A 17,022-nucleotide genomic window follows, 5' to 3' on the forward strand; every position below is an offset into this window, starting at 1 on the left:
TGTGGCTCGATGAAAAACGACATCAAAGACTACATATTTGACCCCAAGTCAATTGTTCTACTTGGTGAGTGCAAATATAGCACCTTACACATTAACCATGTCATTTGCATGCGTACCATACTCCATGTATACTCCAGAACTTACACTTACAACTTATATGTATACTGTATATTGTGGGATGTCTTGTTAACGTGTTTAACACCGTGCTGCATTTGTGTTACGTCTTACTTATTGTTAAATTGTGTTACATGTCCGGCCGGACTGACACACGCGGCATCCGTCACGGTAAACAGCAGGTAACCCGAAGCCTACTTAAAGCTTACGACGCTCCAAGGATGCCCGACATCACTGACCACCCCACAATTCTCTGAGGACCTCACGGCGCCCCCCCCCCCCCCCCCGGAGGTGCTGCCCATGGATTCCCTCAAGCCCCTCCCACTCCTGCTTCTCTTGGTGATGTCCAGTCGATGTCAATTTGACACCTGTCGCCGGGAGGCGGGGTCCGGATGGAAGGACTCCGCCTGCCAGCCGCCGCCCACCAACATGAAAGAAGCCATGCAGATACGAGTCGATCCGCCGGGGATAACCTGCGGGAACCCTCCGGAGCGATTCTGCACTCTGGTCAGTGTCCTCAATGTGTCTTCATATTTTCATGTCTTAATCTCTGCATGAGGCGGCCCGGTAGTCCAGTGGTTAGCACGTCGGCTTCACAGTGCAGAGGTAACGGGTTCGATTCCAGCTCCGGCCTCCCTGTGTGGAGTTTGCATGTTCTCCCTGGGCCTGCGTGGGTTTTCTCCGGGTGCTCCGGTTTCCTCCCACATTCCAAAAACATGCGTGGCAGGCTGATTGAACACTCTAAATTGTCCCTAGGTGTGAGTGTGAGTGCGAATGGTTGTTCGTCTATGTGTGACCTGCGATTGGCTGGCAACCGATTCAGGGTGTCCCCCGCCTACTGCCCGGAGACGGCTGGGATGGGCTCCAGCACCCCCCGCGACCCTAGTGAGGATCAAGCGGTACGGAAGATGAATGAATCTCTGCATGACAATTTCTTGTCCTAAATCATCACATCCCTGTCCACGCGACCGGACACGTCTTGGGGTGTGTCACCATTTAGGAGAACCCGTACCTGTGCAGCGATGAGTGCGACGCATCCAGTCCGGATCTGTCCCACCCGCCTCAGTTAATGGGAGACCGGGAAAGGGGCGGACTCATCACGTATTGGCAGACAGTCACGTGGTCAAACTATCCCGAGCCGTTGTTGGCCAACATCACGCTGTCCTGGAACAAAAGTCTGGAGGTGGTGGACGACCTGGTGGTCAGCTTCGAATACGGGCGTCCCACCAGCATGGTGCTTGAGAAGTCCGTGGACAAAGGTGAGACGGTTTACATCCCGCATCAGGCGGTCGCGCTACGTCCCCAGTCACACGCTCGTCATAATTCCCGCGACAGGGCTGACGTGGCAGCCGTATCAGTTCTACGCCGACGACTGCATGGAGACGTTCGGCATGCCGCCCAAGCGAGTGTCCGAACTGGCACCCAGCAACGTGACCAGGGTCATCTGCACCGAGCAGTACTCCAGATGGGTGGGTGCCAAGGTAAACTTTGGACGACGACACTGATAAGATAAGATAAGATAAGATAAGATAAGATAAGATAAGATAAGAAAACCTTTATTAGTCTCACAATGGAGAAATTCCCAATTCACAGCAGCAAAGTTATGAAAGTAAGAAGTAGAACAACAAAATATAGGAGCTGCTGGAAAGGCAGCCACTCTCGCGGCGCCATTTTGAAGTCAAAATAACAAAAATAACACAAGACAACACATAGGACACAGACAGTCATTCAATCTTCACCAATTTTCTGCATACACTTTGTTGTCTGAAGCAGTTCTAGATGAAAGAGGAGAGGATCAAAGTGTCCTTTCTCCAGTGGATCAGAGACGTCATGCTGAAAATGTGCACACGTCTGCTACAAGCTAAGTTTTGAAAGCAAACACAACGCTGTAGCATCCATTGACGAAAAGAGATTAGTTCACTTCTCCTGTCCCACGTAATCCGCTTCAAACTCCAAGCCGCGACTCCCAGCTCCAAATCCGATGATATCAAATGGATGATAAAGTCTTTAGTCCTCTTGTTGCTTAGTTTAGCTTTTTAAATCCACAATGGTCCAGTAGGAAGCTAAAATGCTAACATGCTAATGTGGTTGAAGCAGAGACGTTAACACGCCACCGTGCTACCGCTAACCTCTAGGAGGAGAAGACGGTGGTGTTTGAGGTCGGAGCCCGCTTGCGAGTGTTCGCAGGCCCCAAGCTCCTGAACATGGACGCGTTGTACACGCGCCTGCAGAGCAGCAAAGCTCTGCGAGACTTCTTCACCTTCACCAACCTTCGCCTCAGACTCCTGCGACCGGCCCTCGGCGGCACCTACGTCCAGAGAGACAACCTGCTCAAGTACTTCTACGCCATATCCAACATTGACGTACCTGCCAGGTACACATCTGCTCAGTTGTCATTCGCTTGACACCGCTTGTCCGTGCCGACAAAAAAAGCGATTGGATTGCATTTACCACTTTTTGTGAATTAGCGCGGCACGTCAAGCATCTATTGGCTTAACCCTCGTAGTCCACCGTTTGCGATAAATGCAAAATTATGTCTTTGAATCAAAGGCAAAAGCATTCGGAAAAAAACGAGAGAGCTGAAACATATGGGGGGGTTCTAAAATGGCCGAAATTTCATGACGTCACCGGCTGATAATTCTCAGGCATTGCAGCAATAATAAAAAAGGTTTTGATGCCGTAATCTTCACAATTTACATATTTTGCACCATAGAGACCTATTATAATTCATATTTTTGAATGCATCGTAAACCTAATGTGTAAACATGCATTTCACGCGATTTTTACGTCAATCGCTTTGTTTTCGCTTGGACAGACGTATGCATGCCACATTGTTGGGTTGAGGTCATTCCAATTGTGCAACTTTTAGGTGGCGCCAGAGGATCGCAAATGAGTTTACACGTCCAGTCGGGATTGTTAGTAGGTCTTGGTTGGGACCCCCAGACACATTTTTTTTTTTCCTTTTGCAAAAAATAAAGAATAAAATAATCTATAATATATATGTATGGATAGCACAGATGCCTCTGAACATTTTGAGTGTTTGAAAAAAAAAAAGAATGTTTGTATAACACAACATATATCATTTCCAAAATTGTAAAACGCGTAAGTTAGGGTTTTTTTTTGTTTCGAAGGACCTAATGGTTAAGGAAAGCATGTATGTGCGTGTACGTTGCAGGTGTAAATGTAACCTGCACGCATCTCGTTGCGCACTGCGCGACGCCACGCTGATGTGCGACTGCGAACACAACACAAGTGGACAAGACTGCCAACTCTGCGGTGCCGCCTTCGATTCCCGTAAATGGATGCCGGGAAGCTTCCTGCCGCTGCCCAGTGGCACCGCCAATGCTTGTATGTCGCACGGAATACAAACACACACACAGATCACGTACATAGAGTTGATCATAATTTGTTTCTGTTGATTTTATATTGGATTTCTATTGATAGGAACGTTTGCTTTTTAGGTGAAGTATCAGAAACATTGACTAGTAAGTATTGATCTATCTATCCCTCCATCCATCCATCTCTCTGCATGTGTGTGTGTGCCTTTCATCTGTTTTATTCATTCATTCATCTTCCGAGCCGCTTGATCCTCACTAGGGTCGCGGGGGGTGCTGGAGCCCATCCCAACCGTCTCCGGGCAGTAGGCGGGGGACACCCTGAATCGGTTGCCAGCCAATCGCAGGGCACACAGAGACGAACAACCATTCGCACTCACACTCACACCTAGGGACAATTTAGAGTGTTCAATCAGCCTGTTACGCATGTTTTTGGAATGTGGGAGGAAACCGGAGCACCCGGAGAAAACCCACGCAGGCCCGGGGAGAACATGCAAACTCCACAATCTCAATCTCCAACATGCAGACATCACTTTACTGACCTGATGTTTGAGGTCCTGGAAGTGATTTCAGTAGCACATGTGACATTCTTAGGCGATCCAGCTCACGCATGAGATCCTGAGGGAGGTTGCAGGTTATGTGAGAGGTTCTAATGGAGGTCCCAGGTCATGGAAGAAGGAGTTGAGTTTGGTCTAGTTCGAACGGAAACACTTTTATTTGACTAAATTTAGCAACTTCACACAATCGATTCGATTGTGGTTCAGTGTACTTTGTAGTCTTTTTGTGTGTGTGTGTGTGTGTGTGTGTGTGTGAGGGTGTGTGCATGGGTAGTTGTAGAAGAGCAAAAAGGACTAAAAAGCCGTAAATGTTCTTCTCTGACAGCGGCCGATGACTCTGACAGAAGTTCTTCTTCAACACGTGGAATCACTGACACTTATTCGACTTCCAGTCTTGACTCTTCCACTCGTATTTCTAATTTTGTGACTTTTGACACTCGGACTGACATCGGTAGAACTTGGACTAGTTCAACTCCTGCAACAATCACTGCTTTGGACACGACTGATACTTTCTGGACTTCTGCGACAGATCCTTCTACTTTTAGTCCTTGGAGTTTTGACACTTCTATTGACAGCAGTAATTGGTGGATTACTTCCACTCTTACAAGTTTGACATCAGTGGAAACAACCGATGCTTTGTCTCCTACAACTGCTGACTCGCCTTTGAGCTCCTCTTGGACTGCAGGCGGTTCTGCCGTTGACATTTCTGGCTCTTACCGCTTTACTACTGACGGCTCAGCAACTGACGACTCGATGTCTGACAGCTTGATGGTTTCCAGTTCGACAACAGACAGTTCTACAACTGCCGTTCTGACTTTTGTAACAGACGACAAAAATGTGAAGTCTTCTTCGACTGTTGCGGACTCTACGAGTCCAAAGGGGAAAAGCGGTGATTTGGCATCAGCGGGGGTTGAACGTTTTTCACCAGTGGTTCCTGCTCTGAACACCTCAGGTGTCGGTCCGTCCTTAGATGTTAGTGGTCCAACGGTACCAAGTGTCACCAGGACGACCTCAAATATCATCACTGACTCTCAGGTGTTTATTTCTGACCCAGTAACTCCGCCCCCTGACAAGACAGACTTTGTCCCCTTGTGGTCATCCACCAGCGGCTTCTCAACTCCAAGCTCAAGTTCCTGGATGGCAGAAGTAATTCCCCCCAATGGCACGTTCCTCTCTGGAGATAACCCGCCTCCTCAGATTTCATCTGCTGGTGGAGATCCTGCATTAAAACCGAGAATGTCTAATGGCTCCCCTCCCGATGACCTGCTCCCTATTCAAGCTTCTGATGGACTTCTCCCCGGTGTTGCTCCTGAAAATGTAACCTCCGCTCCCAATGGACTTCTTCCCGCCAGACCTTCTGATCTACCCTCCTCTGATGTACCTCCTCTGGAAAAAAGGCTACTTGAGATACCAAGCCCTGATGCAACCTCTCTTGATGTCCCACCAGAAACAGAGTCCATCAAGATAAATGATCCACCTGATGATGTATCACCATCCGAGCGACCGCAATCTCCACGTGAAGATGGAACTCCCCTTGAACAAGGCAGTCTGGATCAAATTGCATCGTCTGACAGGTCACCTCCAGACACACCTTTCCCTGGGGAAGCTCCTGTGGATAGAGCACCAACCGATGGAGCACGGCCCTTTCCCCCAAATTCAGCTTCTGGTGCAACTTCTGATGCATTTCCTCCTGACAGCCCTACTCCAAAATTACCTCCTCCTGTGGGTGAACCTTCTTCTGAAGTACTGCCTCCTGGTGCTCCTCCTGCACAAGCTGGAGAAGTTGCACAGGACAAACAGTCAACTGCATCAGATTGGTCAGAGCCTATTGGGAACTTGGCCCCAGTGGACTTCACTTTCCCCTTTCCAGAAGATCAGGATTCCACTGGACAAGTAACAGAAGATTCCAGTCTAGATTCTGTTGAGCCAGATCTCACTGGATCTCAAACCCCTCCTGGAACAGAAGACTTGAGTCCAGATTCTGGATTGGATTCAGTAGATCAAGAATCCACTGGACCTGGAACTCCCCCTGGAACAGAAGATTCAAGTCCAGATTCTGGATTGGATTCAGTAGATCAATTATCCAGTGGACCTGGAATTGAAGATTTTAATCCCAATTCGGGATTGGATTTAATTGACCAGGATTCCATTGGACCTGGAACACCACCTGGAACAGAAGATTACAATACAAACTCTAGATTGAGTTTTGTTGATCAGGACTCGACTGGTCCTGTAACAACTCTTGAAACAAAAAGTTTCAATCCGGATTCCGGGTCAGAAGCAGGTGAGGGTCGTTCGGATTCCTCACCAAGCCAGACGGGAGATGAAAGTCCTCAGGATCCGGATGCAGAATCTTCTGATTCTCGCACCCAAATTCCTGAACAGGAGTCAAGACCCGATTTTCCTAAAGGAGTTGAGAAACCAAGAGAGGATGCTTCTTTGGTGACCAAGAAGGAAGAACAAGAGTCAGACAAATGGAGGAAAGAGGAGAAAACCACTGAAAAAGGTGACCGTTAGCTGGCTAGCTTCAATAGATAGATAGATAGATAGATAGAGATAGATAGATAGATAGATAGATAGATAGATAGATAGATAGATAGATAGATAGATAGATAGATAGATAGACAGATAGATCGTTGAATTGAATTTGTGGTAATGTGAAAGAAGCAGTTGAACAGTTTCTTTGATTGACAGCTGTGGAGCCCATAGATGAAGGTTTGAAGGAACAAGACAAGAAAGAAGAGAACGCAAAGAATGTGTTTGAAGAGAAGAAAGAAGAAAAGGAGACGAAGGAGGAGGGAAAAGAGTTGAAACAAAAGAAAGAGGAAAAAGGCTATGAGAAAAAAGGTAACAAAGGAGCATGGTGCCGGTTTTAACATTAGCATTAGCAACCAGAATATTCCTGACGCGTTGCCACAGTTGCACATATTTCGTTCTTTTTTTTTTGCCCGTGAAGTGACTCAGAAGATTTTGATTCCCGGCGGTGGGACGGGCAGCCAACTTTCCAAAATTGCCTATGTCACCTTCCAGGGTAAGATAGCCCCGATGCTGCTCGTCGCGCCATAAAATTAACCTCGAGCTCCTGCCCTTCCACCATTAGACCCTTCTCCAGTGGCTCTGACTCCTCCCACATTTAAACAACCCCTCATTGGTCAGGCTCACCCTGTGATTGTCATGTGATCTGTCAACGTTAATCAGCTGCTAGCATGTACACATTCACCACACGCATGCTAGCATACGCTTCTGTTGTGTGTGTGTGTGTGTGTGTGTGTGTGTGTGTGTGTGTGTGTGTGTGTGTTTGTGTGCGTCAGAGTGCGAGTGTAATGGCCACTCGAACCGCTGCAGCTTCATGGACTTCCTGAACGTGGTGACGTGCGTCAGCTGCAAACACAACACCAGAGGTCACCGCTGCCAACACTGCCGTCTCGGTTACTATCGGAACGACAACCTGCCGCTCGATCACCAGGACGTTTGTGTGGGTCAGTCAGTGCCCACTCGCACCCCCCCCCCCACACACACACACACAGTAGAAAAATAACACATGATGCAAAGTGGGGACAAAAAGTGTGTAGCAGCCAGGCTCCAGACTTGAAAAGATTACCAAGTGGAGTCCAGGTGCACCATGTTGCAATCTTCCCCACTCACCACGCCACCTAGGGGACGTTGTGGATATGCAAGTGGCCAAAACTGAACAAGCCACGGAAATAGGTTGAGGGTGGCGACCTGTTACCTGCCGCTCGATCACCAGGACGTTTGTGTGGGTCAGTGAGTGCCCACTCGCCCCCCCCCCCCACACACATAGTAGAAAAATAACACATGCAAAGTGGGGACAAAAAGTGTGTAGCAGCCAGGCTCCAGACTTGAAAAGATTACCAAGTGGAGTCCAGGTGCACCATGTTACAATCTTCCCCACTCACCACGCCACCTAGAGGACATTGTGGATATGCAAGTGGCCAAAACTGAACAAGCCACGGAAATAGATTGAGGGTGGCGACCTGTTACCTGCCGCTCGATCACCAGGACGTTTGTGTGGGTCAGTCAGTGCCCACTCGCCCCCCCCCCCCCACACACAGTAGAAAAATAACACATGCAAAGTGGGGACAAAAAGTGTGTAGCAGCCAGGCTCCAGACTTGAAAAGATTAACAAGTGGAGTCCAGGTGCACCATGTTACAATCTTCCCCACTCACCACGCCACCTAGAGGACGTTGTGGATATGCAAGTGGCCAAAACTGAACAAGCCACGGAAATAGGTTGAGGGTGGCGACCTGTTTTCTTTATCTACACACAGAACTCTGTGCTTAGGAAAAATTATTCCAGCAACAACAACAACAAAAAAAAAACAGGAAACACAAAACAGAACTTACAGAGAGATCCTGACAGTGTTGTTGTCGTATTTCTGCATGTGTCAGAGTGCGATTGCGATGTGGCGGGCAGCCGGTCTCGACACTGCGCCGCCTCGGGGGCCTGTCAGTGCTGGGAGGGCACCACCGGGAGGCGTTGTGACCAATGCCTGCCGGGATACACGCGGAGAGAAGGCAGTAGCGGCTGCAAAGGTATGTGTGGCGCGCGGGGGCGCAGGGCCCGATGATTGACGATAGGTGGATGAGTAACCGGCATCACTGTCATCCAGCCAACGTGTGCGACGAAGCGACGCCTTGTCAGAATGGCGGCACGTGTGTGGATTTCCTGCGCTGTGAGTGTGCTGACAAGTTCTCGGGTAAGCGCACCGTGATGATGTCACACGTTAGGCGGGGCACACCGATGGTGACGTCACACGACTTGTTTTTTTCTGGTTCGAACTGAGGCAGATATGAGACCATTGTGATCATTAGCATTCCGCTCAGCACATCAAATGTCGTGTGTGTGTGTGTGTGTGTGTGTGTGTGTGCATGCAGGCGTCTACTGCGAGCAGCGGGTCTGTCTCAAGAAGGGCGGTTGCCTTGACAACGACACAAGCGCTGCCTCGCCAATGATGACCTCACGACTCCGCCTCCCACTCATATTCAGCCTGATCGCCGCTGCCGCCTTCTGACCCACACCAGGGCGACGCTAAAAAAAAAAAAAAAAAAAAAAAAAAACGAGCCTCTGGGCAGGACTGTTGCTGACTTTGTGCCTGAGTTCAACATCCTCAAAGAAATGTGACAATAAACGTGTCATGGAATACAGTCATAACGTCACCGGACGTCCAAGTGACCTGACGATGTTTAACTTTGACTTGCGAGCAAAATTTGAGATACGAGCAATATTTGGTAACAGCGCAGCAAGCAGCAAAAAGTGCTGACAATTGCTCACAAAAGAAGCCTTGTGTGCTTTCTTTTGTCTATTGCCACTCCAAGTGAGTTTACTTGTAGCAAAGAGTCGGTAAGTCCACTAGCTTAATGCTAACACACAAATCATAGACGGCAGGCAAAACTACAATCGACGTTGTGGTATATAAACAACTCTTGAAACGGCACACAATTGTTTCATTGATACATTTAGGCAGCCAACACAGTAGAATGATACTCGCAGGCATATATTCTTTGTCCTCCATAAAAAAAAAAACACTACTCGAGCCCTGGTCCACACACACAAATGATTTTTACATGGTTCAAACCTGGCTCACCCGTAACGGTGCCCTACACACAGAGACACGAAATGAAATTCTCCAATGTGAGCACATTGCCATTGTAGACGTGACTTTGAAACTCTTCTGGCTTCTGTCGCCTTCAATCTGTTTTGTCATAATATGAGTACTCTCTCACTGATACTGTACATGTTAATAAAACAAAGGACAAAACAAGTAGAACGTAACACAAGTAATTATTACATGAAAAAAAGATTTTTGTTGTTCTTCTTAACTAGAACATTTAATTCTTAGGCATCACGTCAAGCCAATTTGATTACTGTCCACTACTGTACCTGAAAATGAAAAAAAAGTCATGCTGAATCCATCGCGTCATCACCAGCGGACGTTCCACTTCCACCAGCCGCACGTGACGTAATCAGAGCGCGACCGGCATGATGCGCCAGTGGCGGACCTTGGCGACCTTGTCGGTTGGAGCGGCCGTCGGCGCCTCGGCGAGCCGCCTATGGAGTCTTAGGGGGGAGGAGGAAGAGGAGGAGGCCGCTCTGCTGGCCCGGGTGCCGCTGGTTCCGGTACCGAGCGTCCACGCCTCCTCCGAATTGACGGTGCGTGCCCGTGTTGACGTCACTCGTATCCAATCGTGCAAACGTGAGCGATTTCTGCAGACTGACTCACTTAAAAATTCTCATGTTAGATATTATTATTATGACTTATCGATGTGAAATATGGACGACTTTTCCAGTATGTTTTTCGTCTCCCTTCTTCAGAACGAAAACAAAAAATGAAGTGTCTCAATTGTTGTAGGCGAGCAGGCCTTCAGGGGGCGCTGTAATGAAATACGGCTTCCCGTCCCTAGCCAACGTTCGCACGAAAGAATCGTATGTGACCTCGTACGACCCGCGAACCAGGACGCCCGCGTGGGTCATCGAGAGGCTCGCAGGCGACACGCTCGGCGGGACGGCCGACAGGAAGTGCTGCGACTTCAAGGAGGACGACAGGTCGGCCTCGTGAGCCTGCGTCCCTGTGATATGTGCACCATTAAGCATCATCAAGTGTGCGTGTCTCCGCAGCGTTCACGTCTTCCACCGCGCCACCAATGACGACTACAAAGGCAGCGGTCTCGACAGAGGTCACATGGCGGCGGCGGCCAATCACAAGTGGAGCCAGAAGGCCATGGACGACACCTTCTACCTGACCAACGTTGCCCCTCAGGTACGCATGCGCTGTGCTCACTTCTACCACACAGTCCAGACACACATAATTGTGTGTGTGTGTGTGCACAGAACCCCCACTTGAACCAGAAGGCGTGGAACAATCTGGAGAAGTTATGTCGCTCGCTCACCAAATGCTACGCCAACGTCTACGTGTGCACAGGTCCGCTCTACCTGCCCAGGTGAGCGGCGCCACGGCGCTGTTGGAAAATGGAGATGTTTGAGATCTTTACGTGAGGAGGCAGTCGCTCTTTGATGATGTCATCTTCCACATTATTTTTGTCTCATCCATTGTTCTTGCTCTCTCTGTCTTCATATGATATGACGGGAAGATCATATAAGCCAAGGACAAGCAAACTCAAGGCAGCACTCCAACCTGTTTTTCAGGCAGGAAGCTGACGGCAAACTTTACGTGCGCTACCAAGTTGTGGGCCGGAACCATGTGGCCGTGCCGACGCACTTCTTCAAGGTCAGCTTGCGTCCTCACCGACGCCATTTTGAATGTGGCACGTGTGTCGCGTAGCAAATAGAATGCAAAGAATTGGAGAATTTTTACACTTTGATTTGATTCGATGGACAGGTTTCCTCTCCTTTTGGTGTGTGTGCGCGCCTCCACCACTGGGGGGCAGTAGAATACTAATCAACACGATAATGCTCACTTCTGTGAGTGTTATTTTGTGTTATCTAAGGTTACCACTGCGTTTGTAATCTTGCATTTACATCCGACTCCAAAACTTGTTGATATGACACATTCAATATGGCGGACGCATTGACACCTTTCATTTTGTGTGTTGCCGATGTGATGATGCGCGTCGCCGTTCTTTTGCGGGCACAGGTGTTAATCCTGGAGCGCCGCGGCGGTCAGCAGGGCGTGGAACTGCGCTCGTACGTCCTTCCCAACGAGCCCGTGGACGAGAAAATTCCTCTGGAACGTTTCCTGGTTCCTATAGAAACCATCGAGAGGGCGTCGGGCCTCCTTTTTGTCCCCAATATCGTCAGGGCGAGCGGCGGCGCCGTCAGCGCCATCGCCAACAAATAGAAGTCAAAGGAGGAAGTGCTTCCGAGCTGGCGAGCGATTTGATGAGTGGACGCCGTCGGCGGTCCTTCAGTCAGCGATTGGTGACGTGGGCAACTATTGAAGTGCAAAAATAAAACCAGCAAGCATTCATCCAAAGCAAAACTTGTATGCCGTGGCTGCCCTTATTCTCCTGATGGATGTCGAGGCCAAGGGGCGGGTGCCTACGGGGCTTCCTGTGTCAAGTGAGCATGTCGTTAGCATTTCGTTAGCATGTTCTCCACGCCTTGTGTCTTTTTTCCTCTACATCCCAAAACATGGTCGCTTGATTGACGACCCACAAATTGGCCACAGGTGGGAATGAGTGGAAATATGCATTCAGTGGTGACTCACGAGGAAAGCAACACAAAAAATAAATTTTACTCTCTATGAAAGATAACAGCGGCCCGGTAGTCCAGTGGTTAGCACGTGGGCTTCACAGTGCAGAGGTACCGGGTTCGATTCCAGCTCCGGCCTCCCTGTGTGGAGTTTGCATGTTCTCCCCGGGCCTGCGTGGGTTTTCTGCGGGTGCTCCGGTTTCCTCCCACATTCCAAAAATATGCATGGCAGGCTGATTGAACACTCGAAATTGTCCCTAGGTGTGAGTGTGAGCGCGGATGGTTGTTCGTTTCTCTTGCATTTTTTTCTTGTTAATTTGCCAGCAATTTCAATATGTTTAAAAAAAAAAAGTTTTTTTCTGGGCTGCTTTTTTTTGCACACAGCGCCAACTACTGGGCAGGAGGGACCTAGCAGCAATAGGCATCTTCGATTTGAAAATGTTGGCAGGTTGCGAGACGTGCTGCGCTGATGCCAACGACATGTCCGTCATCTGGGCTCGCACCATGGGGCTGCGGTGCCACCTCGCCCCCCCCCACACCCCCTCTCTGGCTCCGCCCCTGCACGCCTAGCCAGGCCGCCCTATTGTACATGCGTGCTAGGATTAATTTATTTTTTTTCCCCCCTCACGTTATATTGCATGAGAATTTGTGTTTGTGTAGCGACGCGCTCACATTGTCGAAAATTCAAGGCGCTTTTCAGATTCCAATGTTGATTCTCGCATGGCCTTTTATTTTAGCCACTCCCAACTCTTCGCTCAAGCTGGACCGAGCGAATGAGAACAAGCTGCTGTATGAACCTACAAGATGGCCGCGTATCAGACGCGTTTCCTGAATCCGGTGATGAAAGCGAAGGGAGCCCTCCCACTGGGCACACTTAAAACAGTTCGTGGAACTGAGACGGATTTTAAAAAATTAAAAAGTCAGTATGATGTCACCTGGTCAGGATGACTGGCGGTTCATCCGGGTTCACGTGTCTGACGTCAGAGGTTCCGATTGGCCGTTAGGCTGAGCGTCGTCGGCCATGATTTGGTCGACTTCCTCGCAAGTCATCGGGGCGCGTTCGAGCCAGTGTTTGCTCCTCTGGGTGTTATCCACTTCCACAAAGTCTTCTCCGGACGTGAAGATGTCGAAGAGAGCGTACGCGTCGTTTGCGGTTAGTTGCTGCTCTCCCTCGTCGTTCTCCACGTAATGGCTGTAGCGATGCAGCTGGTCCTGGAGACGGGGCGCCACGCGGTCCTGGAGGAAGTCGATAATCTCTGGGGGCGGGGCAGAGGATCAGAATCACGCAAAGAGGCCAGGAAGTGGGGGGGAGGCCACGATAACCCACCTCCGTAGGAAAGCTGAGACCAGTTGGGAACGTAGCCGACTTTGAGGTTTCGGAAAATCTTCTGGACACAAACCGGAGTCACGTCGCTGAAAGAGCGACACGGCGGCCGCTGTCAGAATCTTCCGCAGCCGTCGCGAGGAGAACGTTCGTCCAACTCACCCCAGGATCTCAGAAACCTCCTCCCAATCGATGTCCCGGCAGTCCTCAATATTCAAAGCGTACAACCTGCAAATCAATCAATCAATCAATCAATCGCAGCGCGTGAACACCCCCGAACGCGCCATCGCGAGCCATCAACTCAATTGATCTTACGTGCTGATCAGCTGGATTTTGATCCGCAGTAGTTTCGGACTTTTCCGCTGGCTTTTCTCAGACAGTCGCTGCCTCAGGACACCGAACCTGAAATGCAGCGAGCAAAATAACTTTAAAAAAATGTTTTTTTTCTTTCTAGGTGGAGATGAGCGGAAGGCGTCACTGACCACTTAACGCGACACTGAGTCCAGTTTCGCGTTTGCACGGACTGGCTGATCTCCACCCAGGGCAAACGTTGGCAGAGCTGCCGCAGCGTCAACTTGCCGTCCTCGGAATCGGCCGAGCTTTGCCGAACCATGACCTCCAGGTGAGCCTTGACAGCCTCCTTCAGCCTGCCCGCCTCCTCCGACGTCCAAGCGCCTCGACCCGACGCTGAGCGGCGACAAAAGGGGGCTTTCCGTATCAAAATTCGGGGGAACGGCCCACCCGAGCCTAGCGATAGCGACGACGATTACCCACACGTTTGGGCGAAGCGTTTCTGCAAGGCATACTTGCTGCGGCCCATCTTCTTGCCGATGGCGCTCCAATCGTTGCCGTGGATCTTCTGCAACTGGATCAGACGACGGATCTCCTCGTCGGAGAACCTCAAAAACGGGACACGGCCGCGTCAAAAGCGCAAACGCATCGTCGTCTACTCGCCGATGTTAAATCCGCGGTGACGCCTTGACATACGAGCGAGCCCGCGATTTTCGTCGACATTCTTGTCGGGTTTCGTTGTGAGGTTGGAACGGATCGCCGGCACTGTAATTCATTTCAATGGGAAAAGGCGATTTGAGATGTGAACTTTTGGCGTTCGGGTCGCGGGACGAACGCAACTCTTATCTCAAGGCGCCACCGTCGACGGAGAACAAACGTGCAGAGCGGCTCTCACTCTCCCATGTGGTTCGTGTTGTCCAGCTTCCAAGCGCGCGTCAAAACCTGCCGGCACGTCCTGGGGATTCCCTCGGCTGCGTGACGGGACGACACGGGACAATCAGCGCCCGCCTCCGATCGTCAAACGTACGTGCGAGCGGGCGGCGTGTGCGCGAGCGCGTCCCACCGATGGCCTCGATGAAGCCGTGTTGCCTTTTCAGCTTCCTGATTTCGGCCTCCTGGCCCTTGTAGCGGTGCGGGAAGAGAAGCTGATCGGTGGTGGCGATGCCCGTCACGGCTAGGAGGTGCGCCATGTTGTCTCGGATTCGCTGGTTCTCCTCCGGGGTGAAGCGCCCCCAACGGATCTGCTGGCCTGCGTAGATGCGCAGATGATTTTGAAAAATTTTTTTTAAGACTCGGTGTGGGTAGACTCTTCAAAGGAGCCACCCCCCCCGTCCCCCCCTAGTGCCACCTTGCTGCTTGAAGATTTGGAAGCGGTGCAGGTCGTGATTCAGTAACCTCCTGATCTCCTTGAAGGGCTTCGTCTTCACGTTCGGGACAAACTCTTCCAACTGCGCCACCAAAACCGGGGGCAGCCTGAATCGCGTACACATGGAAACCATGTCAGCGGAGAAAAGCAGGGGCGGAGAACGTCGTAGCGGGCGTCTTTCCGAACATTCCGATTTCAATGTGCGATGTATTAGTTATTAATTACTAATTACTAATCATGTAATTACTATGTATTAGCATGCGTATCAACAAAGTCGATAACTCACGCGTCAGCGTCGTCGCTGATTGCGGTTGCGTCCGTTTCCACGGAGACGGAGCCGTCCCCCGCCTCGGGCCCGTCGTTTTCTTCGGTGGTCGCGGTTGCCGTGGCAACCTCCTCTTCCTCCATCTCTTGCATGCCGGGCAGAAGGACGCCACCTTCTTCTTCCGCCGTTCTTTCCTTCGTCCGGGTGTGCGCATCGGCGGGAAAGATGCTTTCTTCGCCTTCGTTGTCTCGTTTCTTCTTCTTCTTGTGCTTGCTGGCGGCCGAGTCATCGGAAAGCATGTTTTCCTCTTGTCTTTTTTCCTTCTTCTTCTTCTTCTTCTTCTCTTTCTGCACGTCAGCAGGAAGAACGCCGTCGTCATCTTCCGCTTCTTCTATTTTCTTGCTCTTCTTCGTTTTGCAGGCGAGCTCATCAGCAGTAGAGACGCCGTCGTCGACGTCGTCTTTTTCCTCTTGCCTGTTCCTCTTCTTCCGGCTGCTCTTGTCAGCAGGAAAAGCACTGTGGGCTTCTTCCAGGTTCTTCTTCTTCTTCTTCTCCTTTTGGGCACTGGCAGGAAGAAGGCCGTTATCATCCTCTACTTTGTCTTCCGTTTTCTTTTTCTTGGTCTCCTGGTCGGTGAGCCCCGTAGCCGGAGCAACTCGGTTTTCTTCGTCTCGGATTTTCTTCTTCTGTTTGCGCGTGGACCCATCGGCAGCAGTCATGTTGATTTCATCGGATTCTTCTCTCTCCTTCATTTCATGCATGTGCTTGTTTTCTTCTTCTCTTTTCTTCTTCTGTGTGAGAGCTTGCCCATCAGTGAGAAGAAGGCTGTGGTCGTCTTCTAAACCTTTCTTCTTTTTTTTCTTCTTCGTGTTGGGTGTAGAGATATCGACAGGACTGGGAACTGCCGAGCGTCTCTCTTTGTCTGCCGGGGGAAAAGGCGACAGGCCGCATAATGGCAACTCCGCCTCCATTGATGAGCAAAACTAGAGGAGAGATTCTGCGGTGGTCTTCCTGCGTAGGAAATGAAGTTCACTCATGAGTTCAAATCATTTGTTATGTCAAGTAGAAATGGGACGTTTAAAATAGAGATCCCGACAGCGAAACCAATTAAATGTTTAATCGTCTCATCGTATTATTACTTACTACTTTCACATGATTTACTTTATAAGGCTTTTTTCAAAATCAATAAATATGGCAAAGGCCCCAAAAGCTTCACAAGCCGAGAATAAAAAAGAGCAGATAATGAAATCAGACCCCCCTTGGTAAAATAAACCTGTATTTTGAATTAAGATTGACAAAAGGGGCATCCAAATGATGCCTGTACGAAATGCGGCGGGCTACCTGAAGTGGAGTGGAGTGCAAAGAGGACCAATTCGATCGGCGTTCGACACAGCGGAAGAGCACACTCCGCATCAAACTGTTTTGCTCTTAAGTTGCGGCGCGGCTGAAAAAGTTCAAGTTTGACGACGCTTGGAAAGAAAACCTTCCAGCGTGTAGCGCGCGCATAAAGAACACGGGCTGGCTTACCGAGCGACTCTTTCCTGTTTCCGGGTCACGTGATTGACTGCTTCCTGTTTGCTGAAGCCGCCTGCGTCATGCG

The 17,022-nt window shown here is 50.0% G+C and overlaps 3 protein-coding genes across 4 annotated transcripts; 2 read left to right on the forward strand and 1 right to left on the reverse strand.

The window, feature by feature from the left end:
- Positions 1 to 340: 340 nt before the first annotated feature.
- Positions 341 to 9,172, forward strand: ntng2a (netrin g2a). Its single transcript, XM_052067920.1, has 10 exons — positions 341 to 621; positions 1,115 to 1,373; positions 1,450 to 1,595; positions 2,250 to 2,488; positions 3,290 to 3,462; positions 3,576 to 3,599; positions 7,318 to 7,485; positions 8,417 to 8,560; positions 8,638 to 8,724; positions 8,903 to 9,172. Exons 1-10 carry the CDS (start codon positions 415 to 417, stop codon positions 9,037 to 9,039), a joined length of 1,584 nt encoding a protein of 527 aa, XP_051923880.1. The 5' UTR covers positions 341 to 414; the 3' UTR covers positions 9,040 to 9,172.
- An 800-nt stretch (positions 9,173 to 9,972) lies between these two features.
- endog (endonuclease G) lies at positions 9,973 to 11,964 on the forward strand. Its single transcript, XM_052067929.1, has 6 exons — positions 9,973 to 10,178; positions 10,378 to 10,571; positions 10,644 to 10,785; positions 10,857 to 10,966; positions 11,172 to 11,253; positions 11,620 to 11,964. The coding sequence occupies exons 1-6, from the start codon at positions 10,008 to 10,010 to the stop codon at positions 11,821 to 11,823; spliced, it is 903 nt and encodes a 300-aa protein (XP_051923889.1). The 5' UTR covers positions 9,973 to 10,007; the 3' UTR covers positions 11,824 to 11,964.
- On the reverse strand, positions 11,777 to 16,989 carry LOC127602060 (transcription termination factor 1-like). 2 transcript variants are annotated; one of them, XM_052067897.1, is made up of 11 exons: positions 16,950 to 16,989; positions 15,444 to 16,433; positions 15,140 to 15,264; positions 14,855 to 15,040; positions 14,687 to 14,762; positions 14,275 to 14,399; positions 13,983 to 14,187; positions 13,816 to 13,902; positions 13,663 to 13,728; positions 13,504 to 13,589; positions 11,777 to 13,432 (listed from the first exon to the last, which is right to left on the reverse strand). In XM_052067897.1, the coding sequence occupies exons 2-11, from the start codon at positions 16,391 to 16,393 to the stop codon at positions 13,143 to 13,145; spliced, it is 2,196 nt and encodes a 731-aa protein (XP_051923857.1). In that variant the 5' UTR covers positions 16,394 to 16,433; positions 16,950 to 16,989; the 3' UTR covers positions 11,777 to 13,142. The 2 variants fall into 2 exon arrangements, with proteins under 2 accessions (XP_051923857.1, XP_051923856.1); XM_052067896.1 differs by having other exon boundaries at positions 16,764 to 16,963.
- Positions 16,990 to 17,022: the final 33 nt, after the last annotated feature.

Source organism: Hippocampus zosterae, chromosome 6, assembly GCF_025434085.1.
Source record: "Hippocampus zosterae strain Florida chromosome 6, ASM2543408v3, whole genome shotgun sequence".
NCBI classification, from domain to species: domain Eukaryota; kingdom Metazoa; phylum Chordata; class Actinopteri; order Syngnathiformes; family Syngnathidae; genus Hippocampus; species Hippocampus zosterae.

What these genes read in the sequence shown, in the direction of transcription:
- LOC127602060 (XM_052067897.1), bottom strand. Translation starts at nt 16,393, where the DNA reads ATGGAGGCGGAGTTGCCATTATGCGGCCTGTCGCCTTTTCCCCCGGCA. An exon ending in AAAATCCAGCTGATCAGCAC is followed by an intron (nt 13,729 to 13,815) that starts GTAAGATCAATT and finishes ATTGATTTGCAG; the next exon opens with GTTGTACGCTTTGAATATTG. An exon ending in GAGGTTTCTGAGATCCTGGG is followed by an intron (nt 13,590 to 13,662) that starts GTGAGTTGGACG and finishes TCGCTCTTTCAG; the next exon opens with CGACGTGACTCCGGTTTGTG.
- ntng2a (XM_052067920.1), top strand. Translation starts at nt 415, where the DNA reads ATGGATTCCCTCAAGCCCCTCCCACTCCTGCTTCTCTTGGTGATGTCC. An exon ending in CGGAGCGATTCTGCACTCTG is followed by an intron (nt 622 to 1,114) that starts GTCAGTGTCCTC and finishes GTCACCATTTAG; the next exon opens with GAGAACCCGTACCTGTGCAG. An exon ending in TCACCAGGACGTTTGTGTGG is followed by an intron (nt 7,486 to 8,416) that starts GTCAGTCAGTGC and finishes TGCATGTGTCAG; the next exon opens with AGTGCGATTGCGATGTGGCG.
- endog (XM_052067929.1), top strand. Translation starts at nt 10,008, where the DNA reads ATGATGCGCCAGTGGCGGACCTTGGCGACCTTGTCGGTTGGAGCGGCC. An exon ending in GACTTCAAGGAGGACGACAG is followed by an intron (nt 10,572 to 10,643) that starts GTCGGCCTCGTG and finishes GTGTCTCCGCAG; the next exon opens with CGTTCACGTCTTCCACCGCG. An exon ending in TGACCAACGTTGCCCCTCAG is followed by an intron (nt 10,786 to 10,856) that starts GTACGCATGCGC and finishes GTGTGTGCACAG; the next exon opens with AACCCCCACTTGAACCAGAA.